This window comes from Dermochelys coriacea, chromosome 9 (genome assembly GCF_009764565.3).
Source record: "Dermochelys coriacea isolate rDerCor1 chromosome 9, rDerCor1.pri.v4, whole genome shotgun sequence".
In the NCBI taxonomy this organism is placed as follows: domain Eukaryota; kingdom Metazoa; phylum Chordata; order Testudines; family Dermochelyidae; genus Dermochelys; species Dermochelys coriacea.
The window spans coordinates 6,000,577-6,028,514 of NC_050076.1; the positions used below are offsets into that span (position 1 = coordinate 6,000,577).

Here is a 27,938-nt window from a genome sequence, read left to right on the forward strand (position 1 = left end):
GGGTCTTTAGTCGTATACGAGGGTGTTTACACATGGACGCCTTGGGAAGTCACTAGCCTACTTTGTGTTGGCATTCTCCTCCTGACCTGTAGGGGGCGTACTGAGGCTCAGACCACAGGTCTTTCCCGGAGGAAACTAGACCTCATGCGCAGACCCCTCCCCGCCCCCCCCCCGCGAATTATTGAATGCGCACGCGCCCTTCCCCGTCTAATCGCGCGAGCGGGGTCGGATGTTACCGCGCGTGCGCAGAGCGGGCGGCCGTTGTCTCAGTCAGGGACGGGGGGCGGCTCTCAGCTCGGCCATGAACGGGTTCCGTGGCGGGGCGACCCCCTTGGGCTTCTCCGCGGCCCGGAGCGGCAGCAGCGAGAGCCTGGAGAAGATCGACATGTCGCTGGGTGAGGAGAGCCGCGGGCCGGGCCGCTTCGGCCCCCTCACGAGTCCGCCGCCTTTGGGGCGCGGGCCGGGCCGGGCCGGGGCGGCGGCGGCGGGGGGGGGGGGGAGTCATCGTTCGGACCGAGCCACGTGTGACGGGGGAGGGGACGCGGACCGGACCGTGTGTGACCGGCACGGAGCCGACCGCTGACAGGGGCGGGGAGGCGCACTGGGCCGGGCTAGCTTGGTGAGCGGGTCCAAGGCGGGTTGGGGGGGGGGTGCGGTTGGGCCTTGTCCCCCGCGTCCCTCCCTACTTCATGGAAGGGGGCGGCTCCTGAGCCCACTTCCCCGGTGGGGTGGGGAGCCGGTGGCTCAGGCCCGGGGGCCTGGCACGCGTTGCAGCTCAGGTAGGACCCATTGCACCGTGGCTGGGGAACTGGGGGTCCCACTCAGGCCCATTGGCTCAAGCGGGGGGCCCAGCCTTCCCCCAAGGGAGGAAGGCCTGGTCCGGCATGCCCTCCAGAGGAAAATATTCAGGGAGGGGGACTAGGCCTAGTGCAGTGAGCCAGGCTTGTGCCCCCTTTTTTGTTATTATATAAAGGGCTGTTTTTTTTTTCCCCCATAAAAGGTGTCGTAAATATAAAGGGGAAGGGTAACCACCTTTCTGCATACAGTGCTATAAAATCCCTCCTGGCTAGAGGCCACATCCTGTTACCTGTACAGGGTTAAGAAGCTCAGCTAACCTGGCTGGCACCTGACCCAAAGGACCAATATGGGAACAAGATATTTTTAAATCTGGGGGGGGGGGTTGTTTCTGCTCTTTGTTTACGGGGTTGTTCTTTCTTGAGACAGAGAGGCCAGACAGAAATCCATCTTCTCCAACCCATCCTAATCCAAGTCTCCAATATTGCAACCAGTATAGTAAGCCAGGCAAGGCGGATTAGTTTATCTTTTGTTTTATATGAATTTTCCCTGTGTTAAGAGGGAGGTTTATTTCTGTTTTCTGTAACTTTAAGATTTTCCCCAGAGGGGGATCCTCTGTGTTTTGAATCTGAATACCCTATAAAGTATTTTCCATCCTGATTTTACAGAGATGATTTTTACTCTTTTTTTTTTTTTTTAATAAAATCCTTCTTTTAAGAACCTGACTGATTTTTCCATTGTTCCAAGATCCAGGGGTTTGGGTCTTTGATGATTTTGTAACCAATTGGTTAGGATATTATTCTCAAGCCTCCCCAGGAAAGGGGGTGTGTAGGGTTTGGGGGGATGTTGTGGGGGAAGACATCTCCAAGTGGTCTCTTTCCCTGTTCTTGGTTTAAAATGCTTGGTGGTGGCAGCATATTGTTCAAGGACAAGGCAAAGTTGTACCTCGGGGAAGTTTTTAACCTAAGCTGGGAAGAATAAACTTAGGGGGTCTTTCATGCAGGTCCCCACATCTGTACCTTAGAGTTCATTCAGAGTGGGGAAGGAGCCCTGACAGAAGGAAGGTTGCTGTTTGGATCTCTCACTTTAGCAATGGCCAGCCTTGCCTATTTTTGGTGTTTGACCCATTGGCAGAGTCTCGGAAACACAGGTGGACTCATCATTGAAGTGGTCAGGGTTTTCAGGCTTTAGGAAAGTGAGCTTTTTTCTTCTTCTTAAGGAGACTTTGGAGTTAATTGGGGTTAACCAAAACAGCTGAGTTTAAGTACTCTGCCTAAAAGAATTCATCTCTTTTCAATTCAGTTTTACTTTGAAACTGTGATGTCTTAATCCTGTTAGTTATCCAACCAACCATAAAGTTTCCCAAAATTCTGGGGAGAAGACAACCTGACTTGTGTTATGTAAAAGAGATTTTCTTGGGGGGAATGGAGGGGTGGGGAAACAACTTCATGTTGCCTTTATGAATATGAAGATGCAAAAAACTTCTTTGCGGGTCACCTTAAAATATGACGGTGGCTACAACTTGCCCATTTTTATTGCACATCAAATGGGATTTGCCAAGTGACTAACCCAGTCCTTCATTTGGGCAAAACTTGTAGAACGCTGGTTCAGGGCTCCCTTAAAGGTAGGAATGTGGGAGGATAGGGGGTTGATTTTTGTGTATAGTGTTTTATGATGCACACTGATTCTGGGGAGATACTTATTTTGGTTGCCTAGTTTGTTTCATTCTGGTATCACTTTAATGTTTTCTCTTTGGGTCAAGTTTTTTATCTGGTAATAATTTACTATGCATGTGTCAATAGCAATAGTTTACAGAGAACTGCTAATGTGCCATCATGGGGTGACAACTTGTTTGGAAATTATTCTCCTCATATTTTCCCTAGTCTCATGTTTAGTTTGTTACTGGGGTAATTTACATGAAAACAGAATCATCCATTCCAATTGTCCCTCACCTAAAGGCATGTAATCTGTTGTAGGGTTGGCAGGATCATGGATTATATGAAATCCCATATTTGTCATGGTGTCAGAAAAGTTGTTAATTGTCTCTGCTCCAACACCAAAAAAGCTTAAAACCCTTTCTGATGCTCGCATATTATGCTGCTACTGATCTGAGGCTGGGTTTTTAGTTTGGTAATTTATTTTGATTATTCCTCTGAACCATCTGCAATTTTTAATCTTTGCTCAGTCTCCCTCACTAATGAAGGCAGATTAATCTGATTATGGTCATTCTCTTATTTTTAAATGCATCTCCAAAGTGCACTGTTAGGGAATTCACGACCTTCTCTGTAGCAACAAATGGTCGTGTTGTAAGAATCAAGCTTACTTTTAAGCATGATGAAAGACAAAATTAGTTTTTTTTTTTCCTAAATGGATTTTATTTTTTCCAAAGGAAGTAGGTGGAACAAATTAGTAAGTGTAAAGAGTTAACAGATTGCAAGAAACCATTCAAAATGAAGTGGGCAATTAACATGTCTGCAGTCATAGGATGAAGGAGAGTTAGTGGATTAGAGATTATTGTAATGAGACATAAACCCCATGTCTCCGTTGAGGGCCAGGTCTGTCCCGAGGGCTAATCTACACTAGAAGCACTACATACTTGGGCATAATAACTCTGCCTCTGTGAGAGGCGATAGCTGTTCTCCCGCCAACGTACTGCTGTACACAACAGGATTTAGGTCGATATAACTGACATCGCTCAGGGGGTGGCTTTTTCACACTCCCAAGCAATGTACATTATATCGATGTGAGCAGTAGTGTAGACAAGCCCTTAAAATGCTGTATTGGTGCAGTTGTAGTGCTTAAGTGAAGAGCTTTCCTATCGGCGTAGTTAATCTACCTCCTCGAGAGGCGGTAGGTCTGTTGACGGGAGGAGCTTTCCTATCAACATAGTGCTGCCTACACAGAGGAGTTAAGGTCGTTATAACTAAGTTGTTCAGAGGTGTGGATTTTTCACAGCCTGAGCAATGTAGTTTACTGACAGGTCTGTAGTGTAGACCTGGCCTGAGCCTTGGTCTACACTAGGAACTTATGTTGGTATAACTACATCCCTCGAGGTGCAGAGCGACATAGTTATACCAACCTAACCCTGGTGTAGACAGGGCTTCTTCTGTTGACATAACTACTGCCTCTCGGGGAGGTAGAGTACCACAAACAGGCGAAGCTCTTCCATTGGCATAGGCAGCATCTTCACTAACCACTGGAATGGTGCAGCTTCCTCACTGCAGTGCTGTAAGTACAGACAAGGCCTGAGTTCATGATTCTTGATGAAGAGCTCTATGGAGCTCTAAAGCTTGTGTCTTGGACCAATTTCTGTTGGTGAAATAAGATATTATTTCACCTGCTTAGTCTCTGTTTTCAAAGGTATTCTTGAGTTGTCAGTTGGCCTGCAGTCTAATATGTTGTCTTTCTTTTTTTAACTTTAAATTTCCTAAAGTGATGTGGTAGGTGGGTCATCTGCTTTAAAATGTGTTTAAAATGGACTAAATAAATGTTTGGAAGCTTAAAATTCCAGTGCTAACTGGACTGCTTTGTTTGAATGTCATAGTACCTTGTCTTTTTTTATTAAATATTGTAACATGTAGCATAAAATATATAGACCAGGCAGTATTATAGAAATAATATTTCTGGAACATCGGTATTTTCTGACTTTGTATGATTGATTTATACTGTGTTCCCGGACACTTGATTTGAAACAGATTTTTTTTTGAGAAGTAGATTCTTCTGGTTTCTCCATATGGTTAGCCCGAAAATGCTATGCTTAACCTATTTCCAGCTATTAAAATTATCTACAGAACTTGGGTTACTTTAATAACTTCCGCAAATAGCCACAATATATATATTAATGCATTCCACAAAACATTGTATAATGAGGCTATTGTTTTAGGAGAAAGTTTAATTTAAAATTATTCAAATGGTAGCATGAGAGTAATGCTGTAAAGCCCAGAGTAAGGCTTTTTGAACATTGTTGCCCTTAAAAAAATGGAAAAAGTGTAGATTTTGTATATCTATGCTGAATACAGTAGTGCAACTTGACTATAATACTAACTTACCAATGTAAAAGAATTGTACAATGCAGAAAAACTGGTGCCACTCACTGGGCACTACTAACTGCTGACTCTTTACTGGATAGCTTAATGTTCATTATTGGTCTTAGAGAACCTAATGCAAGAGAAATACTGGAAAGAATAGTGAGTGGCAAGTGACGTCCCCACCAATAAATATGAAGGGCCAAATAAGTAGCCCTGGCTCCATCTTTACTCTCCCGTTGAGAATTATTCCTAAAAGACTGACCCTGGGAGTTTGCCCGAGTAAGGGCTATAGGGCTTAATTGAAAGCAGCTAAGATTTTATTGCTACTTAAAATACTTAAGTCTAAAGTGTATCATGAAACCTTTGTTTTTACAGATGATATAATTAAATTGAATAAGAAAGAAGAGAGAAAGCAGTACTCCCCCAAAATGAACAGAAGGCTTCAACAGAATGGAACTCGACAGTTCAGGATGAGGGGGACCAGGTGGGGAATCCAACAGCAGACAGGTATGTACTTTACAAAAATACAACACAGTTCTCATCATTACGGTGCAGTGAAATGTCACCTACTAAGTAAAGCCATGTAGCAACACTTTTTGTACTTTATGAAAAAGTATGGGTTGACTTAATAGTTCACTCAGTCTTTTCCAAATGCTGTCGTGTGGAGTTTAAATTCAACTCTAGTTTGTGATCCGCTTAAAAAAAGTTTTCTGTGTCAGTGCTTCCATGTGGGCTCAGTGTTTGGATTTCTATGGACAAAAGGAGCTGTGGCTGTATTGCACTCCTTCCATGAGTCAGAGAGTCTTGCTCTTTGCTCAGCTTTCTCCTGGAAGTTGTATTGACGGTATATTGTTAACTACATCCCTCTAAACCTCTTATGAGGAGTGGGAGAGAGGGATATCACAATGGTCAGGGTTTGTAGGTGGAGAAACCCGGAGTCCTTGCCAATCCCTAAAACTTTCTGTAAACCAGAACCAAACTGTTACATTAACTAAGTTGTATCTACCTATCAGATCTTTCACAAAGACACTACTATCTACGTATCTTGCATTTCAGTACCCTACTCCAGTCTGTGACACTGCTTCTATGCAGCAAGCCTGCAAAGTGAGACTTAGTGAAATCTGAGTTCTTTACTCTCCAGAATGCACGAAAGGATGGATCAGAGTGCTTGAGAGAGAAGCTGCTCCAGCTCCTCCTTTGTTCACAAGATTTTGCCAGGTCTCACTTTGCAGGCCCACAGTGTTACAGTGGACTAGAGGTGTAGGGAAAGACGGCAGTGAAGAGGAGGTAAGGTGTACAGTTTAAAATTTTAAGTCTACATTGTTATCTAATTCTGTTAAAGATTTCATTGGTAATGATGAATGTTTCCGTTAGACTGTATTCAGAAGATTCTGAGGCACTACCTAGATTATAGGTGGCTAACTAGACATGTGGCTGTGACACTAGTGGTTTGAAAGGTACCTTCTTAGCACTGTGGATAATGGAAGCTAAACAAAGTTAAACTGTCTAATTCTGATGAAATAATAAGCTTTTGATTGATGATGTACTAAAGCGAATTATGAGGCATTTAAAAATTTCACTTGTATTTTTTTGTTTTGTAGCAAGTAATTTAACTTAAGCTTGAAGCTGCCTCTTAGGGATATAGTGGAATTTTAGTAAGAAACAAAAGGAGACAATTGCTAATACAAAAATGGGAAACAAGAAGTATTGGATTAAAGGTTATATACATTAGTGTTTGATTTGTTGTTACTCAAGTATGTATAGTGTGTGAGTAATGGGTTATGTGTTTTAGTCCCAAAACATAGGCTTTATATGAAAACCAAACCTAACTCATAAAATTGATCATCAGTTTAAAATAAATTTTGCTTGGAAATCTTTAAAAATGCACCTCTGCTGTGTTTGTAGCCCAAATATTAGAATAAGGTGCATGAGAAAGAGTAAGTGTCTTTGGCTGGAAATTGATCATAAATATACTAGCCTCCTTTCACTGACCAAGCTGTGCCAAATGAAAAAGTTAACAGCAAACATGAAAATTAGAACAGAAAATATTACAAGTATCTTAAATGACATTTAGTAATGCAGATTGGACTTTTAAATACAGTTATGTTGACAGTCCCGTAGTTTCTTGGGGAACTGCTCTCTTTGGCTTGTATTCACTATTACTAGAGCTGGCTTAAAAAAAGCAATGTGGCACAAAACTTTTTCAGATTTGAAATCTCTCTCTCTCTCTCTCTCTCTCTCTCTCTCTCTCTCTCTCTCTCTCTCTCTCAAAAAATCAGCTCTAACTGTTCTTTCCTGCACAACTAGACAGGATCACCTCTAGTGGGGAAATGAGCCCTACTCATTTCACATGGATGCTATTTCAGGCTCTGAACAGTTCTTCTCCAAAGCATATCAAGAGCTACTCATTTATTGACTCATTGTTCAGGCATTGATGCACTGTTGCCATTCACTGATCTTGTTTTGGGGGTCTTTATTCCCAAAATATTAAATATCATATCTCTGCCTTGATAGAGCAATAATTGTTTTTAATTCATCTTTATTGACACTGTTAAATTGAACCAGCAGCGCCACTGTCCTGTCCTGGGGTCTGAGTGCACCCCCACAGATGTCAGGCCTTGAGCCTATCTCTCCCGGGGTGGAATTGTGCAATTCTCCCACTCTTAGGTTAGGATCTGGGTTACGGCCCCTTGGATACCAACCAAGACTACTTCAGTGGGTCCAAATTTGGGAGCATGGGACAGCAACTGGTCGAAGTGTCTCACAAACAACTTCTTCAAAACAATGCATTTATTCTTCCACCCAAAGTTACAAAGTGCACAGGCCTGCAATACAAAGCAAGAGTCCTACACACATTTCCTTAAACTGAATCCCTCTATCCAGAACTCAGGCAGGTCCGGCTTACTCCCCATTTCTGAATTGGGAGAAACGCAGTTCCTGCTTACATTATACTCTTTCTGTCTCTGAATGAGTCTTCCCAGCCTGTTAGCTTTTTCACTGACACACTAGTTGTCCTCTCTGGCCATTCACTGAACTGTCTGTCTGTATCTTTCAGCTTCTATAAGGGTTTAATTTACCCTTTGATGTTAGGCGCAGGTTTGGAAAGGGCAAAACCATTATGCCATGTCAACACTCCTTTGAAGCTGTGTACCTGAGGCTCTTATTTGTCACATTGTATTGCTTTTCTTGCTTGGCTCTTTAACAAACCTTTTACAGGTTCCTTTGACTTAACTCTCTGCATTCAGACAGTTAATTGAATTGAACCGTGAAATCAAATCACACAATATATATAAAAAAAAAATTGACATTCTTCTCATTTGTCACATCTGGTTCTTGGATATTTCTCATTGCCCAGGTCCTTTGAAACCAAAATAGGAACGTATTGACTAAACATTTTCTTACTGTGAATTCCTTAGTAACTTGAATCTAATTCCTTTTTTGCTATGCTATGCTCTGCTGCATCTTCTATGAGTCTTTACTATACTTTTTTACCCCTAATTCAAGGTATTTTACACATTTGTAAACGTTAGCATGGATGCTCCCCCACACATCTGTTTCAGGCCTCAGGTTTTTTACTAGGGTAGCCTGGATCAAATGTGTAAGGAGTGTTCACTGTGTACTTTAGAAATGTGTTTAAGTATCTTGAATTAGAGGTGTGTGTGGGGAAAATATAGTGAAGAAAAGCCTCATGAAATGTTGTCAAGTGCTGATATTCAATGTCCAGTGATGTACTTAATACATCAGGCAAAGTTCATCCTTAATGCTGCATCAGATGCAATAATCAACAATATAATTAGTGTTCAAATTGAAAATGATTGTAAAATGCAAGTTTTGAGATGAGTAGGACAGTTCATACATCCTGGACCTGCTATTTCAAGCTGGCAGACTAAGAAGAACTGCTGCATTGATTATACTCACTTCACTTTTTCAAAGTGATCTTCACAATCATGAGGACTGGAAACTTAAAATGAAATCTTAGGTTCTGGAGCATAATTCTGAGGCAAAGGGTGGATACTGCAGTAAACTGGAACTGTGGAATCATGGAATACATGGAACCTGGTGAATGATGCTGCAGCAGATCCTTTGCTATTCATGGGCAGAATACAGAAATGAGCTTCTGGAGGTCATTTAATGTGCTGTCAAGCTTCTTCAGAAGGATGTCAAGGATTGAGGAGCAAGAGATTGGGGGTGAGCAGAAGAAGTTAGTGGAAGACAATCTAAAAAATCTTCACCCATTTTTTTTGCTTTCCATACCACTCCTAATAGGAAGGAAGTCACTTTGAGACAATCCTCCATGCCTTGGTCAGATGTAACTATAGTACTTTAGTAGCTCACAAAAGTATGCTCAAATAAATTTTAGTCTCTAAGGTGCCACAAGTACTCCTTTTCTTTTTGCGGATACAGACTAACACAGCTGCTACTTTGAAACCTACAGTACTTTAGGTGCTGCTGACCTAAGCTGAAGGGATCTACCTTTGGTTTCTAACATCCAGTCCATTATATACTGAAAAATCTGTCCTTGAACATGTTTATAAGTATCTGTGTGTTTCCTTTCAAAACAGAGCAAAAACATGGTTTATTACTGAAGAAGGGAGACCAACTTGTGTTCTCAAATCCTATTAATCTTGGTCTTTACAGGGTGTAATGCTATTTAGGAATATGGTTAAAATGTGGTTCTGTCTCACTTATAGCACCAAACCAAATTGTTAGAATCCTGCTGTGAAGCCCGCTGTTGCAGCTGGGCCCTCCAGGATGGTAGATGTTGACAGTGTAGATTGCGCCTGAGTATAATTCCTGTTACATAAGCTAGGACTTTCCAAACTCTTGTTGCTTGCTGTTTGATCAGAAAGTTGAAATAAAAATATGCCATTTTGTGCTGTTCGGCTGTAGTTACTGTTTATAGACCTGGAGGGGTGCTGCTGGTTTCCTGGAACTCTGCACCCAACAGTGGAATCTTCATCCTACAACACTGTTTCTGGACAAATGCCATAGAGTAGGAGTAGTCTATTTTTTGTCAAGGTCCAAATTTCTTTGTCAAGGTATAGTCGAGGTCCAGACTCCAGAGAAGAAAATAATTACAATAATGATAAGGAAAAAGATTGCAGGGTCCATTCAAAAGCATCTGGCAGTCCGGATTTGGCCTATTGACTCTCTCTGCCATAGAGTTCTCAACACACTGGATCAATGAAGTGAAGCAAAACTGCATGGTCCATATTGGGAGTTGGTTCAGTTATCTTCTTGGTTTAAGGCCAATCTTGAACTGACTTATGTGATATAGCATCATCATCTGCAACATGAGGCCAATAGCTTTTGCTTTAAGACAGAGGTTCCCCAACTCTTTTGCTGTGTCCCCTTCGGAGATTCATGTCCCATGCATGTCTCCCTCTTTTTAAGTAATGGTACAATAGGGGGTGGGGGTACTCACCATGTGGCAGTTAAGGAAGTCTTCCATTCTCTATAGTGGTCAGGTGGCCTTGGCTGCCAGGACCTGGCTCCCTGCCTGTCCCCCCTTCCCCCTGTGCAGGGAAGCAAATGAGACCACGCTGAAGGGCCCGGGGTCAGGAGGGGAAGAGAAGGCTGCAGCCCATGAGTACTGCCCATCCCTCCACCAGACTCAATATCCTACTGCCCCCGGCCCTTCAGCATGGCCCTGTCTGCTTCCCCTGCACAGGCCCTATCCATTAGGGGATGTGGATGGGGCTCTGTGCCCTGAGGCTGTGCTGAAGGGCTGGGGCCAGCAGGGATCTCAGTCTGTCAGGGAAAGGGCAGTACTCCCAGGGTGCAGCCTGCAGCCCCCCACTCAGAGTCCATGTCTGCCTCCCCAGAAGAGGAGGGTGACTGCCACTTTGTGGCTGCAGCAGTAGGGGAGCAAGATGGCCAGGGAGCCTCATCCTGGCGAGACAATCTGCATAGAGCTCCACCCACTTCCTCTGCTGGGCAGAGTCCTCTGCTGACCCTGTCTGTTCAGCAAGGCCCCATCAGGTCCTCATGCCCCCTGATAACCTTGTTGCACCCCCTTAGGGCAGCATGCCCCATGCTTTGAAAACGTCTGTTTCATAGCTTGCATTGTAACTGAGCAGCTAGCAGTCACTGAATATCATGTGTCCAAGGCTATAGGTTATGGTATCTCTTTCTGAAACAGTTTAGTAGTGCTTCTTTTTTCCCACTGTAGGTTTCAGTAAGAACCGTTTGGGACGCAGAAGGAGGGCAACAGGGAGGAAGCGGCCCTATGGAGTTATAACTGGCTTGGCAGCGAGGAAAGTGCTAGGTTCACGTGGAGGGATTAGTCCTCTGAACAGACAACCACTTAGTGAGAAGGTAGGAATATAATTTTTGTACCTTTGTATAACTGTCCGTGCTTGGCAATGGCAGAGTTATTCCTAAAGTAAGAAGTGAATAATTAGTGTGACAAGCAGACTGTAAAAGATTCAGAATGACTAGTTTTTAAAATATCTAAATGTATTTATAGTATAATGGTAACACAAGTATCTGGTAAAATACATCTGCGTTAAATTAGGTATTGCAAATCTTGTCATAACATGTCCAAGACCAGTTCTTTGAAAGATTTACTAGACCTGAATGCATTTATACTGTTATAACAATGTTTCTAGCCCTTAACATTACATTAAAATAGCCTAACTCTGAATACTATCTAGCTTTTCCCTCACCCTACTCCAGATCTGACTTGAGTTTAGAGCTATAATCACAAACACTTAAAGCTAGAATATAATGCTTTGTACCATATGAAGTGAAGGCATTTTGGAATAATCATATCTGAAGTGATTAAAATCCTAGAACAAGTACAGGTGGGGGAGTAACAAAAGTAATCAGAATGTGACAGTTAATCTTTGCTTACTTGTGATGTGCAAAAGTTAAGAACAGAAAAAAACTGCCATATAAAACCTGAGATTCTCTCTCCAATGGCATACAGAACTTGTATCTAGTTCTGGTAGTCCATGAGGTAGCAGACTCTAAATCTGTTACTAATTGCTTGGTCTAGTAGAAATAGTCTGGCAAGGCCCAGGACTGAATATACGAAGTCTTAGACAAATGTAGCAGTTTTTTTTTTTTTAACTTAACAGCAAGGTTCTAATTTTGAGTTGACTTAGGCCAGGCGGTGTGTTCATCTCATGTGGCAAGTATGCTAGAATATGGAATTCATCAAAATTATGGAAGTGATTCTTGACATCACAGCGGATGGTGAGTTCTTAAGGATTCAGGCAGGGGGAGCAGCAAGCTAATTATAAGAGGAAGGGAAGTGTTTTACACGTGGAGAATCAACACTAAGGAAAATACGGTTGAACTGATGTGACATCTTCTAACAAAGTTTGCTGAAATCATGGTGACTCTTTAAGGATCCTAGAACTGCTTGTGGTGTATATTTTCAGAGGTATTCAAGTTATGCTTAAGTATATTTTCCAAATTACAACTTGTAACAAGGTCTTGGACAGATGGTCAAATTTAGATTATAATGACTACTTTTTTTCGTGGGGGAGGGCTTGGAGGAAAGGAATAAATCTTGATAACAAAGAGGTAATTCTCTTGATGGTATCAGCTTCAGTGAACAGTCTGTATTCGCAAAAAGAAAAGGAGTACTGGTGGCACCTTAGAGACTAACAAATTTATTAGAGCATAAGCTCACTATTAGAGCATAAGCTCACTAGTGAGCTGTAGCTCACGAAAGCTTATGCTCTAATAAATTTGTTAGTCTCTAAGGTGCCACCAGTACTCCTTTTCTTTTAGCTTCAGTGAAGTAATCCATGAGACATTTAGATCAGTGGTTTTCAAAGTTTGGGAATGCATGGCACTGGGTCGCCTTGCTCAGCACCTAGGGACCCTGGTGTCCGTCCAGTAAAAACTAGTAGTCCCTACCTGTTCTGACACCGTGCTGTGCCCCAGAAGCATCCAGCAGCAGGTCCAGCTTGTAGGCAGGGGGGCCATGGGTCTCCGTACACTGCCCCTGCCGCAAGCACCGGCTCCACACTCCCAGCCAGTGGGAGTTGGGAACGGGGGGCGGTGCTGCAGGCGAGACATGCGTGGAGCTGCTTGCGCTTCTCCATCTAGGAGCCGGACCTGCTGCTGGCTGCTTCTGGGGTGCAGTGCGGTCCACGGTGCCAGGACAGGTGGGAAGTCTGCCTCTTTGCCTTTGACCGGGAGCCAGCGGAGGTAACCTTGTGCCCTGAGCCCCGCCTGAAACCCCGGAGCTCCTTCCTGCACTCTCATCCCCTGCCCCAGCCCAGAGCCTGCACTCCCAGCCCGGAGCCCTGACCCCCTCCCTGCATTTCTGCCCCAGCCCAGAGACCCCTCCCACACCGTGAATCCCTCATACCTGGCCCTACCCTGCAGCCCTCACCCCTGCACCCCAACCCTCTGCCCCAGCCCTGAGCTCCCTCCCACAACCCAAACCCCTCATTCCTAGCTCCGTTGGGTCACAGGCATCAATAATTTTCTTCAACTGGGTCATCAGAAAAAGAGTTTGAAAACCACTGATTTAGATTGATATCATTAACTTTGAATGAGTTGTGAAAGGACACCATCTAAATAACTATTACTTGGATATTTAATTCTTTTTTTTATTTTTAAAGAATACGCAGCGAAACTACCCAGTCTTGAAAAGGAAAATGACCCTTCAGAGGCCTTTTGAATTGCAGAGAAAACAAATGCCAGCTCTCAGGAGGCCTGTCCCATTAAACAGGAGGTGAGATTTCTGACTGCTGTTTTGAGATGCCTTTTTCAGCTCATCCCTTCAATAATGATGAGGAGTTCTGTTTCTGGCAGTGCTGACTTGGTATCAAGAGAGCTAAGACTGGCAGCAGTAGTAGGATAGAATTTTGTACAGTTAGTAGCCCTCATGCAGTACCCTGATTTGTGTGTCCTGATGATGGGATCAGTTGTTTCCTGGAACTGTTAGGGAGCAGCTCTCTTCACTTACACCTGATACTTACCTCCATTTAACATGTATGTAGCTCAAGTGTTCCAGCTCTATAAAAATGGTTAATACATGGAATCTTAGGTTCAGGTAACTTTAAATAAGATGTGTCACTTTTAAGTAACTTAGCTTTCACTATAAGACCCTTTACAGGATCTTCTACCATTTTCGGTTTCATGAAAACTATAGTGTGCTTTGTTTGCTCTGAAATTATTCCAATGTACTGTGTTAAACTGCAGATAAGGTGGCTTATGCTTTCATTTTAAAAACCGTTTACCACACAAGGGATTATTGTGCATACTAAATATTAAACCTTGCCCCATAGCTACTGGTGTGAATCCCATTAATTGTCTGGCTCACTTAAGAAATTAAGAATGGTCATACTGGGTCAGAGTAATGGTCTATCTAGCCCAGTACCCTGTCTTCTGACAGTGACCAGTGCCAGAGGCTTTAGAGGGAATGAACAGAGCAGGGCAATTATTGAGTGATTCATCCCTCGTTGTCCAGTCAGAGATTTAGGGACACCTGGAACACTTATTGTTTGACCTTTTGAATACTATGTTTAAAACTGTAGCCTTTCCATTGAGACTAGGGCCTTCTAATGTAAAGGCTGCAGGAGAGTAAGTAACTTGCTGCGTAACATGTATATTGTGTAGTCTCACTCCGTCGTGAGTTAAATGACTTGGGGATTTGTCCATCCAACTCTTGTATGTGGACAGGGATTCTCTAGTTTCGGCCAAAATAAACCAGGTACTTCTACTGTTCTGTTCAAGTGGAAATGCTAAATATATGGACTGTGCAGTCATGAGATGCATAAGGCTAAATTTTTGTTTTTGGGTAGAATATTTCTCAGACTACTTTCTATTTCTACCCAAATATTGGATGTATCACACACTTCATTAGAGTGCTGGGCTGGTTCCACCTAAGGAAATCAACCTAGCCTTTGTTCGTCAGTTGATTTCCTTCCTCCCCTTCCATATCACCCCATTTTGTTCAGGAGTACATAACTTAGTGGATGTTCTTGGAGGTCTCCAGATTTCCATCATTAAAAAAAACAAAAAATCTGCTACTGTCTTCCAAAATGGTTTTTGCAATTAGAGCATAATAACTTGGTAAAACAACTTTAACAATTTTATTATCATTCATCTCTCACTTAAAAATAGGCAGTTTTCTCTATAGAGGGAAGAGCTAAATTAAAAGATTGACTTATATTGGTATACTAATCTCTCAAGGAACACCATTTAAACAGGACACATTGCAGAGAGGCACAAGACTGGAGAGCTAGGAATGCTTGATTTGATATCAGTTTAGACAGATTTGTGTAGATTTCGGCAAGCCACTTAACCTCTTTGCACTGAATCTCTGTTTCCCCTACCTAATTGCAAATATTAATCCTTCCAAAATCTGCTAAAGTATATGGTGCATTGCTTGCTGTTACAAGCAAGGTAGCCAAGCAAGTGTGGGACCCAGGGTTGGTCCCTGCCCATCTCCACATGGGAGAGGTAACTTACCCTCATTTTGATGCTGTGACCAAAGCAACGAGTTTGCTGTCTACCTGCTAATCCTCTACAGGGTGCAACCATCCTTGCTACCATGTTGTCACAGACTCACAGGACCCATGCTCTCTTGGATCCGTACAGTCTGTGGGAGGACCCACAGCCCTCCTTGGGAGGGGTCACATTCTCAGGGGGGTTAAACCTTAGGCACTGCCTCCTCCTGGAACCATACCTCTGAGCCTTCAGCACACCTATCTCCCTCTGTGAGCCTCTCTGAGTCCATTCACTTTGGACCTGTTGGGGGGCCTCCACACCCAGAGGGAGCAATGCAACCCTGGGAGAAAAGGGGGAAGCCAGTCGTCAGCAGAGGAAAAACTGATGCCTAGATTGACGGACATAGAGACACGGGAGTACGCAGCTTTGAGCAGAATAGATGGGCTCTCCCAAATCAACTCCAAGACATGGGGATAAGCTGGACCTCCCTGAGCTATGAATAGAAAGGTTAAGCTTAGGTAAGGAGGCATGCATCTAGGACTTTTATTGTTAGCCCATTTTCCTAAATACCTTTTGAGGAATGAATAAATAATGCTTTATTTTGAAGACACTGTTTCTGTGCTCATGCAAAAGTTCCTGAAGAGAGAGACTCTTACAGGTGTCAAACCTAAGTTACCCCTGTGTCATTAACATGCTTGGGAACCAGGGGGGCTGTAGCTCAGAGATCCAGTCTGAGTGTGTTTTGGACTGGGCGGTTCCATTCAAAATGAGGTGCAGGAACCCAGGCCTATCACCTAAAGGGAACACCTGAGAGACTAAAAAATGGTCTGAGGTGTGGTTTCCCCTGTAGCTGTGACAACTCCATGTGTCTTTTAAAAGAAAAATGTAGATTTAATTACCCCGCTCTATCCCATTTAAATATTTAGTTGCGACAAACAAAGTTGAAAGGCTCAGTTGAAGTTGAAATGAAGCTAGGGTGTGACTTTTCTTAGTGATGCATTGGGGAATATGAGACTTTTGCTTCTTTACTCCATTATCCACAGTATTCTATTTTTCTCTAAAAAGTGGCTGTCAGTAGATGTTTTTGATAATGATTTTGGTTTTATTTTGTAAAATGTTACAGGAGTAATATACCATCCACTTTTGCCAGAATTGGAAATAAACTAAACCAGCAGAAAGACATGCGTCAAGCAACTTTCCTCTTCAGGAGGGGGCTGAAGGTACAATAAAAATTTTCTTAAATAAAATAAATATTGTGCACTAGATTCTAAAACGAATGTAATTGTCTTCCTCAGCCCCCCATTTGATGGATCAGACTATCTAGATCAACTCTGAATAAACTCATTTGACGTGTTTTCTTTGATCTCTGAAAAGACAATACTACAAGTGGTCTTGGACCCATATATTTACCATTGCAGGAAGAACCTGGTCCTATCTTGAGTTAAAGTTCTTGTAGAGCAGTATGAGAGTCTTTCTGTACCCCAAAAACAGCTGAATCATTCTGAGGTGTATGGAGTTGGGGTGTGTATTTCAGGATAGTAGCAAGCTTGTGCAGCTGCTTCTTGAAGGTAAATTGTTTAAAGCTATGTATGGGCTTTTAAAGTTGCCTTTAGTTGAAGGATGGAAAGCAGTAAGCTTCAGAATTGCAGATTTGTTTAGCCTTAAATCATGATTTGATATAGACTTATATGGTTTAACCATAAATATGTATAACCATCAGCCTTATAAGTAGCAGTCAAATAACTAAGAATGTAAAGAGAAAAGTGGTTTTTCCTTTAAATGTTCCTTTAAAAGTTTTTCCTTTAAATGTTTGAGCCCTAACTGCAACTGACACTGCATGGATACACGTGAGCGCCACTTACTTCAGTGGGGTTCTGCACAGATGTAGGGGTCAATCCATGTGGAGTCACTTGCTTTAGTGATTCAGAGTAGCAGCCGTGTTAGTCTGTATTCGCAAAAAGAAAAGGAGTACTTGTGGCACCTTAGACTAACAAATTTATTAGAGCATAAGCTTTCGTGAGCTACAGCTCACTTCATCGGATGCATTTGGTGGAAAAAACAGAGGGGAGATTGATATACACACACACACAGAGAACATGGAACAATGGGTTTATCATACACACTGTAAGGAGAAAAGGAGTACTTGTGGCACCTTAGAGACTAACAAATTTATTAGAGCATAAGCTTTCGTGAGCTACAGCTCACTTCATCGGATGCATTTGGTGGAAAAAACAGAGGGGAGATTGATATACACACACACAGAGAACATGGAACAATGGGTTTATCATACACACTGTAAGGAGAAAAGGAGTACTTGTGGCACCTTAGAGACTAACAAATTTATTAGAGCATAAGCTTTCGTGAGCTACAGCTCACTTCATCGGATGCATTTGGTGGAAAAAACAGAGGAGAGATTTATATACACACACACAGAGAACATGAAACAATGGGTTTATCATACGCACTGTAAGGAGAGTGATCACTTAAGATAAGCCATCACCAACAGCAGGGGGGGGAAGGAGGAAAACCTTTCATGGTGACAAGCAGGTAGGCTAATTCCAGCAGTTAACAAGAATATCAGAGGAACAGTGGGGGGTGGGGTGGGAGGGAGAAATACCATGGGGAAATAGTTTTACTTTGTGTAATGACTCATCCATTCCCAGTCTCTATTCAAGCCTAAGTTAATTGTATCTAGTTTGCAAATTAATTCCAATTCAGCAGTCTCTCGTTGGAGTCTGTTTTTGAAGCTTTTTTGTTGAAGTATAGCCACTCTTAGGTCTGTGATCGAGTGACCAGAGAGATTGAAGTGTTCTCCAACTGGTTTTTGAATGTTATAATTCTTGATGTCTGATTTGTGTCCATTCATTCTTTTACGTAGAGACTATCCAGTTTGGCCAATGTACATGGCAGAGGGGCATTGCTGGCACATGATGGCATATATCACATTGGTAGATGCGCAGGTGAACGAGCCTCTGATAGTGTGGCTGATGTGATTAGGCCCTATGATGGTATCCCCTGAATAGATATGTGGACAGAGTTGGCAACGGAACAGGGAAAGATTAAGAATGAGCTCTCAAAACTGGATACTCTCATAAAGAACCAACCTTCCACACAAACTTCCTCGTGGCTGGACTTTACAAAAACTAGACAAGCCATTTACAAAACACACACTTTGATTCTCTACAAAAGAAAAAGGACACTAAGCTATCTAAACTACTATATGCCACAAGGGGCCACAACAATGGTTCCCGTAACCCACCCAGCAATATTGTTAATCTATCCAACTATACTCTTAGCCCAGCGGAAGAATCTGTCCTATCTCGGGGCCTCTCCTTTTGCCCCTCCACCCCCACGAACATGATACAGTTCTGTGGTGACCTAGAATCCTATTTTCGACATCTCAGACTCAAGGAATATTTCCAACACACCTCTGACCAACATATTAACCCACAGAGACCTTCCTGCCAACACTACAAAAAGAAGGATTCTGGGTGGACTCCTCCTGAAGGTCGAAACAGCAGCCTGGATTTCTACATAGACTGCTTCCGCCGACGTGCACGAACTGAAATTGTGGAAAAGCAGCATCGCTTACCCCATAACCTCAGCCATGCAGAACACAGTGCCATCCACAGCCTCAGAAACAACTCTGACATCATAATCAAAAAGGCTGACAAAGGAGGTGCTGTCGTCATCATGAATAGGTCGGAGTATGAACAAGAGGCTACTAGGCAGCTCTCCAACACCACTTTCTACAAGCCATTACCCTCTGATCCCACTGAGAGTTACCAAAAGAAACTACAGCATTTGCTCAAGAAACTCCCTGAAAAAGCACAAGAACAAATCCGCACAGACACACCCCTGGAGCCAGGACCTGGGGTATTCTATCTGCTACCCAAGATCCATAAACCTGGAAATCCTGGACGCCCCATCATCTCAGGCATTGGCACCCTGACAGCAGGATTGTCTGGCTATGTAGACTCCCTCCTCAGGCCCTTCGTTACCAGCACTCCCAGCTATCTTCGAGACACCACCGATTTCCTGAGGAAACTACAGTCCATTGGTGATCTTCCTAAAAACACCATCCTAGCCACTATGGATGTAGAAGCCCTCTACACCAACATTCCACACAAAGATGGACTACAAGCCGTCAGGAACAGTATCCCCGATACTGTCACGGCTAACCTGGTGGCAGAACTTTGTGACTTTGTCCTGACCCATAACTATTTCACATTTGGTGACAATGTATACCTTCAAATCAGCGGCACTGCGATGGGTACCTGCATGGCCCCACAGTATGCCAACATTTTTATGGCTGACTTAGAACAACGCTTCCTCAGCTCTCGTCCCCTAATGCCCCTACTCTACTTGCGCTACATTGATGACATCTTCATCATCTGGACCCATGGAAAAGAAGCTCTTGAGGAATTCCACCATGATTTCAACAATTTCCATCCCACCATCAACCTCAGCCTGGACCAGTCCACACAAGAGATCCACTTCTTGGACACTACGGTGCTAATAAGCGATGGTCACATAAACACCACCCTATATCGGAAACCTACTGACCGCTATTCCTACCTACATGCCTCTAGCTTTCATCCAGATCATACCACTCGATCCATTGTCTACAGCCAAGCGCTACGATATAACCGCATTTGCTCCAACCCCTCAGACAGAGACAAACACCTACAAGATCTCTATCATGCATTCCTACAACTACAGTACCCACCTGCTGAAGTGAAGAAACAGATTGACAGAGCCAGAAGAGTACCCAGAAGTCACCTACTACAGGACAGGCCCAACAAAGAAAACAACAGAACGCCACTAGCCATCCCCTTCAGCCCCCAACTAAAACCCCTCCAACGCATCATCAAGGATCTACAACCTATCCTGAAGGACGAGCCATCGCTCTCTCAGATCTTGGGAGACAGACCAGTCCTTGCTTACAGACAGCCCCCCAATCTGAAGCAAATACTCACTAGCAACCACACACCACACAACAGAACCACTAACCCAGGAACCTATCCTTGCAACGAAGCCCGTTGCCAACTCTGTCCACATATCTATTCAGGGGACACCATCATAGGGCCTAATCACATCAGCCACACTATGAGAGGCTCGTTCACCTGCGCATCTACCAATGTGATATATGCCATCATGTGCCAGCAATGCCCCTCTGCCATGTACATTGGCCAAACTGGACAGTCTCTACGTAAAAGAATGAATGGACACAAATCAGACGTCAAGAATTATAACATTCAAAAACCAGTTGGAGAACACTTCAATCTCTCTGGTCACTCGATCACAGACCTAAGAGTGGCTATCCTTCAACAAAAAAGCTTCAAAAACAGACTCCAACGAGAGACTGCTGAATTGGAATTAATTTGCAAACTGGATACAATTAACTTAGGCTTGAATAGAGACTGGGAATGGATGAGTCATTACACAAAGTAAAACTATTTCCCCATGGTATTTCTCCCTCCCACCCCACCCCCCACTGTTCCTCTGATATTCTTGTTAACTGCTGGAATTAGCCTACCTGCTTGTCACCATGAAAGGTTTTCCTCCTTCCCCCCCTGCTGTTGGTGATGGCTTATCTTAAGTGATCACTCTCCTTACAGTTTTCAGAGTAGCAGCCGTGTTAGTCTGTATTCGCAAAAAGAAAAGGAGTACTTGTGGCACCTTAGAGACTAACAAATTTATTAGAGCATATTGGTTTTTGAATGTTATAATTCTTGACGTCATTCTGAATGGACATAAATCAGACGTCAAGAATTATGTCCTTATGATTCTGGATGGAATCTCTCTCCTCCGTGTCTTGCCTATTGGGTTACGTTTTTTGGCAAATTTATTTATTTTAATCCCTTTATAAAAGTTGCCTATGCTCTAAGGGAATATGAGATTCTGGGGCCTAAGGTGACCGTCCACAGTTGAACAGTTGTAGGTCTGTTTTTGGTATACATCTTATGGATGTGTTCATAGATTCCTGTTTTAAAACCTCACACTGCCAGATCAGGAAGTGTAACAGTATTCAAATCCTGTACCTATCTTTCTGTGTTTTCAGGTGCAGGCACAAGTGCAGCCAGTAGAAGAACTTCTGGATAATCAGGCAGCAAAGAGAACTCGCCAGTAAGTGTCATATTTCAGCTGAAGAGCTACAGTTAAGGGATTATTCATTTAAACTGCTTTGCTTTAGTCCTGCTGTATCCACAGTACTCTGACTTGCTCCTGTTGTGGCAACTGGAACCTTCTCTTGTGGGCTTCTGAGTTGAGTAGTGATGTGAATTTGGATGATGTACTATGTGTTTGGTGGGAAACAGTTTTTTTCATCCTTTTCTCCCTTCTTCCTGCCTACCTTCCTGCTTTTACAGCAGCTCTTGGTTTAACTGGAAGGATCACTTGCAGCAGATGCCCCCAGGAATGAGGGATGTATTGCCAATTTCAGAGCTACTGAGTAAGCTCTGCTCCCAAGGCTCTATCATTTTAAAACTTTAATTTAGGCTCTATATAGGACAGCAGTTTCTCCCCTCCTGTTGATGTAGCAGCTACTGTACCAACTTTATAAATCCAGAGCCTGTAAAACTGTTTAAAATCAGTGAGACCAGTCATTTTCCAGGCCTACATGTGGAAAGGAAGATAAGATAGGCATGTCTATGAGGAAAGAGGGAATCTCCACTTCCCAGGCTCTTCATGGATAAGTAAAAGGGATTGCTGCAAGCTATAGCAGGAAGAATAGACAGCTCATATGAGAGTGATATATGTCACAGAATTTCAGACTCGCTATTGGATTGATGGACCTACCTGGTCTTATCTGCACTCAGTATTTTCAGAAACTTCCACCATTGCTCTAGCAATTATTGAAATGCTAGAGTGGATTATGTGTTGGCACTCTTCACCAATGTCATCTAGAGCTGCTCTGAGTAGTTGGACAATTCAGTGGCTTCAAAGATCTGTGCTCAGTCTATGCTAGTGGTCCATATAGATGTGTAGCTTGTGCCTGGTTGTATGTAGTCTTGGTATACCACCCTATACTCTGAAAACTCTAGAGTCTAGTCTAGACAGACTTTTAAAATAGTGGCTAGTCAGGAATGTGCCTTTCATCTAAAGCCCAAATGGTACACTGGAATTTCAGCCTGCATAAGTGATTCCTATGCTTTCAAACTAGATGGCGAACTTCCACCACAAGCGGAGGAATTCTGACTGTATCTATTGACAACCCTGGAGCAATCCCATCCCCAGTGTGAGTAGAACATTCCAAACAATCTTCCTTCTTTATAATTCCAGGTATTGTGACTGGGCCCAGTGTAGCAAGTTCTCCATACTTACAGCTCCCAGTGGCTTGAATGGGAGTTCTGTTTGTGGAGGCTTTGCAAGATCAGGCCCTTTCTGTTTCTCAATCTGTGTTCAGATAATATGTAATTGTTGGGATGCGCTTTGAGGTTCCTCAGTTAGGAGCTTGGTGTGGGCTTAAATTGAAAAGTTTTTGTGGCAGTTTAGAATTACTAAGTGGATAAACTTTCAGCTACACCTTCTACCCCATCCTAACTAGGCTGAATTCCCCTTCCCTCACCAAGTCTTGAATGACTGAATGTCCAGGAATTGGTACTTGAATCCTCCCTAGTTTGTAGAGATAACTGTAGAATTGAGTTTAAATCAGACAAACATTCTTGTGTTCCTTTTTGTAAATTGGACAGGATAGCTGTATATTAAGATTCTTAGTGTTCAACTTCAGAACTCTGAGCAAACCTTTGGTCAGAGGTACCGATCCTCAAAAGGGAACTGCACCAGCCTTGCTCTTTGTAGCTAAAGCTTGTAAAATTGACAGTAAAGAATCACTATATATCAATAGTGCTAGAGGTTTAAAATAAATATGCAAATATTTAATTTTAAAATATTGGCTCTCTTCCTCTTCCTTCCCTGCTTTTTAGCCCATTTAATCTGTGGATAGATAGTTTTCAGTGACATGATGAATGGTTATGTTCTGCCTCCTTGAAATCAAACATTCCCAACTATCCAGTCAGTGTTTCAACTATATTCTAATAATTCTTCCTTCTGTTGCAGTATTGGCAGTTTACTTGGAAGTGTGGTCTCCTGTCTTTTCATAGTACATCTTTGTAGACAGTAACACCTGATTATTGTTACATCAACCTTTATTCAATGTGCCATTTTAAAAATAGTCTTCTTTCAGTTCCCAGAAGCCAAGGTTAACTCGTATTCCTATGCCCCCATTTCTTATGAACAAGGAGCAACCAGAAGAGAAAAAGATTCCCAAAGGAGTTACTTTGCAGTTTGATATCAACAGTGTTGGAAAACAGGTAAAAGCTGTTTCCTAACCCTTACTTGGAGTGATTCAACATTTATAAATAAAAGAGGTGTGGGGCTCCTTGTTAATAGAGTTGTCTAGGGCAAAAGTAGGGGACTTGTAGTTAGGCTTATTGATTCTGCTTCCAGTTTTGGCATTAGTTTGCTGTGTAACTCTGGAAAAGTACCTAACCTCTGTGGTCCAATTATTAAAAAATCTGTTATGCCTATCTACCTCACACAGGATTTAAAACTTAATGAGTTGTGTAGCACTGTGGTGATGTTGGATGAAGGACACTATACTCCTAAATTGAGAAGACAGCAGGGAACTTTTTTTTTCCCCCTCCCCCCATCATGTCTTTTGCACAGCACAGATGGGTGAATCTGATTGATTCAACTTTAGATGAGAATTGAAAACAATGATTGTTCAAAAACTTTTTTGCATGTGTATAAAATTGAAGAAAAACTCCTTGGGAATTTAGTTATTGTTTTTTGTTTATGTGCAGTGCCATGGCTCCTGAGTCTACAGCAGAAGTGGGCAAACTACGGCCCACGGGCCACATCCGGCCCATGGGACCACCTTGCCTGGCCCTTGAGCTCCAGGCAGGGGAGGCTAGCCCCCAGCCCCTCCCCTGCTGTCCCCCCTCCCCTGCAGCCTCAGCTCGCTGTGCCGCCAGCTCCTACCGTGCAGCACGGCAGCATGGCTGGCTCCGTCTGGGTGGTATGACTGCCAGACATGCTGCTCTGAGCGGCATGGTAAGGGGGCAGGGAGTTCCGGGGGGCAGTCAGGGAGCAGGGGGCGATTGGATGGGGTGGGGAGGCGGTCAGGGGATGGAACAGGGGGAGGTTGGATAGGTGTGGGAGTTCCTGGGGGCCTGTCAGGGGGCAGGGGTGTGGATAGGGGACAGGGAGAAGAGAGGGTTGGATGGGAGTGGGGTCCCGGGGGAACGGTTAGGGGTAGGGGGTCCCGTGAGGGGGCAGTCGGGGGACAAGGAGCAGGGGGGGTTGGATGAGTGGGGAGGTTCTGAGGGGGGAAATGGGAAGGGGTGGATGGGGCTAGGGGCCAGGCTGTTTGGGGAGGCACAGCCTTCCCTACGCAGTTTTCCATACAGTTTTGGAACCCCGATGTGGCCCTCAGGCGATAAAGTTTGCCCACCCCTGGTATACAGAGTGGAGCACATCAAAATCTGACATTTTGGGAAAACAAAATTGTGCCATTTTATGGCTTCAGAATTGGGCTTTTTGTATCTAACAAATTTGCCAGACTGAATTACATCACTCTACAGTTATGCAACAGCTGTGTCTTAAGTGAAAAGGAAAATTAAATAAGAGGGGGGAATGAGGAATGACATTCAGAATATCAGGAAATACAAAAGTACAAGTTCAGACTGGGGTAACTCGTCAATGTTACAGGTGGTGAAACGAAAATCATACTGGGACAATACCCCATAAAAATGTCGTTGTGTTGTATGACTTTCAGTGATTCCAGATCAAATCTTGCTTTGTGGGAATTATCACGATGTAATGAATATTGCAAGTGTTCTTGTGAACAAAAAGCAATAAGTGAATTGTTAGGTAGAATAGAATCCAGTTTGCTCTCTCAACTGTGTGGACTCTGACAACAACAGGAGTGCAAAATAGTAAAAACCTGTATTAGTCACTGAAGTTGGCAGATGTAATTTAATATGTATGGAGAACAGATCTGTGTAGTAAAAGTTCTGTTTTCAGCTTTACTGACCTGCATTAATGTTCTTGAATCTCATATAAATAGTTGTACTCATCTTTTTTTAAATAAATACTGCAAAAAAGAAGGAAAACAAGATAAGTTAATCTTCAGTATTTGTTTCCATACAACCCTTAGATGCCTGTTTCAGTATGGATGAAAAAAATCTGATTGAGCAGAACTAGGAAGGGATGATACTCATTGTCCTAACTTTGCTATTGTAACAGATCAGTATGATATTTTGCAAGCTCTATTATGAAATGATTTTGTTTTACAGACTGGAATGACTTTGAATGAGCGCTTTGGGATCCTCAAGGAACAAAGAACAGCCCTGTCTCAGAACAAAGGAAGCCGTTTCGTAACAGTGGGTTAGAAGCTATGGAAAGGACACATATATAAAGACTCCACTGATCTGAGAAACTGGGATGAAAGTGGTCAGAAGTGTAAAGAATACATCACTGAAGTTCTCCAGACTTTTTCTTAGGATGCTGACGCAACTAAATATCCTTATTGATTTTACTTTTAATAGTAAAAAGACGCAATGACCTAGGCAAAAATGGGGCAACTGATTTGCTTGGTAAGTGGTGTTGTGTTCTGATCTGAACAGGTTTTGTGTAACCCCAGCTGGTGATCAAGGCAATAGACTTACTTCAGTTTCCTTCACAGCCCAAGTACAAACGGCAGGCAAAAGTTAACTATTTTTGTTAGTGACATTCAGTATCTGCTCCTCAAATCCTGCTATAGTGAAGATTGTGTCAACATTTCCATTACAAACCTCTCTTTTCAGAGGGGCAGAGACTCTGCCAGAAAGCTTCCCTCCAGATTGCAGTTTGGCATAAAGCCTGAGTGTGAGTATTTCTGTACGAGACATAGCCGCCTCCTTTTCTTTCATAGGGGTTTGGTTGCAATTCTTTGTGCTTTTGACGCAAGGTTTTTTGTTTTGTTTTTTTTTCCTTTCTTGGAGACTAAATTTTTTGCATCCTCATTTGAAAAATTAAAACTATTGTCAGAAAGGCCAGGTACTTAACAGGCATGAAGATTACACTACTCATCCTCAAAAGTGGTCCCTCCAAGTCAGGGTTGGGCAGTGTGGGAGAAGCTTGTACTGCAGCTGTTCATATTGTATCTGCCTCCTCAGTAAATAGAACTTTCTCTTGCATTTTGTTTAAACTCTACCCTTCTGTTCCTTTGTTAGGTTTTCACAAATATAATGCAATATTTTTGTTTGGTGTCCCTTTTATAAGGGTAAATACTGACTTTTGTATAAGAAAGGGTAACATGCTTGGTTTCCTAACCCTCCCAGACTCTGGATTTTAATGTCATATACCTTGCCCCTAAATGGTTTTCTCAGTCTTTTAAGAAGTAGCCACAGGTAAACTATCAAATGGCATCTGTTTGTATATACCAAAGAGAAATCAAGAATTAGCCTGATCTGAAATAAAGTCAAATATCTCGACTGCCATTGAAGCTGGGGAAAAATTGCTGGGAGAAGAGGCCTACATTTTGCAGACACTTAAGCACATGCTCAACTTTATGTCCATGAGTAATACCACTAGCTTCAATGAGACTGCTAGCATGCGTAAAAGCTAGTCATGTGCATAATTATCTGTAGGATGATGGCCAAATTGGAGCATCCTCATTGTGCATTCACACCCTTAATGGAAACAAAGCACCTGTTCAAAATTGTACAGGTAAAATTACCTTTAATTCCATAAACTAGTGGATTTTCAACTGTTTCATAGCAATGGGACTTAGATATAGCCAGATAAAAGGAATTGTTGGCTTGCTGCATCCACAAATGTCTATGGTGCAAAGTAGTTTTAATATTCTTGCTTGGAAGACTATGGATTCAGTTTTTTTAAAAGTGGTTTCTTTGCACTTTTTCTGAAATTCCGAGTAAACAAGTTGTTTACCCAAGAGTTTAACACTGAGAGCATTTGACAGTGGAAGTGCTTTCTTTCATGTAGCAGTTTTAAAGTCAAAATACATCCTTGACACTGTTCAGTACTTAACCCTTTATTTTTAACTTTGAAAACATACCTAGCAAAAATTTAATTAAACTTCATGAATGTTAAGGTTTTTTAAATTACCAGTAGAAATTTTGTTGAAAAAAGTCCTTCTCTTAGAGTTTAGGTAATGTGGTGTTAGTCATCCTGTTTCAGTGCATACATTTCCTGTGTACCAGGATACAACAAAACTGCAAAACATTGATGCAATGCATCATGAAAAGCTAGTTTGTATTTAATGAGAAAGATGGCTTTACACTGTACCTTTTGATATTTTTTTGGAGAAGTTACTACATTTGGATCTATTCTGAAGCTTGTTGGTTTTTTAAAATAAAATGTTACAGGTTTCACATTTTGTGCCTGCTTATAAACCTTTGGCCAGTACATTGATAAATTATGCAAATTTTGAATATCACACAAAGGAGAATTCAGTACTGTTACCTGTAGCTCTTAAATGTTTCAAGGAATATACAGAAGGTTAACGTAAAGAAATCTGCACTCGTGAGTCAGCCTACGTCCAGAGATGTGACAAGCACTTCCTGCTGCTGTATGGTATGAACTATGAATTTCATTTGATGAATACGTTAATTAACTGACATTTCTGAGCCTTCTATTAGTAAGTACTGTCTGCCTGAAAAGTGATGTAGGCTGTGACACACTGCCAGT

At 42.6% G+C, this 27,938-nt stretch overlaps 1 protein-coding gene across 1 annotated transcript; it reads left to right on the forward strand.

Annotated features, from left to right (window-relative positions):
• On the forward strand, nucleotides 1-27,622 carry FYTTD1 (forty-two-three domain containing 1). The gene is made up of 9 exons (XM_038417003.1): nucleotides 1-395; nucleotides 5,199-5,330; nucleotides 10,996-11,141; nucleotides 13,409-13,521; nucleotides 16,366-16,462; nucleotides 21,307-21,371; nucleotides 22,408-22,482; nucleotides 23,431-23,557; nucleotides 25,544-27,622. Exons 1-9 carry the CDS (start codon nucleotides 230-232, stop codon nucleotides 25,637-25,639), a joined length of 1,017 nt encoding a protein of 338 aa, XP_038272931.1. The 5' UTR covers nucleotides 1-229; the 3' UTR covers nucleotides 25,640-27,622.
• Nucleotides 27,623-27,938: the final 316 nt, after the last annotated feature.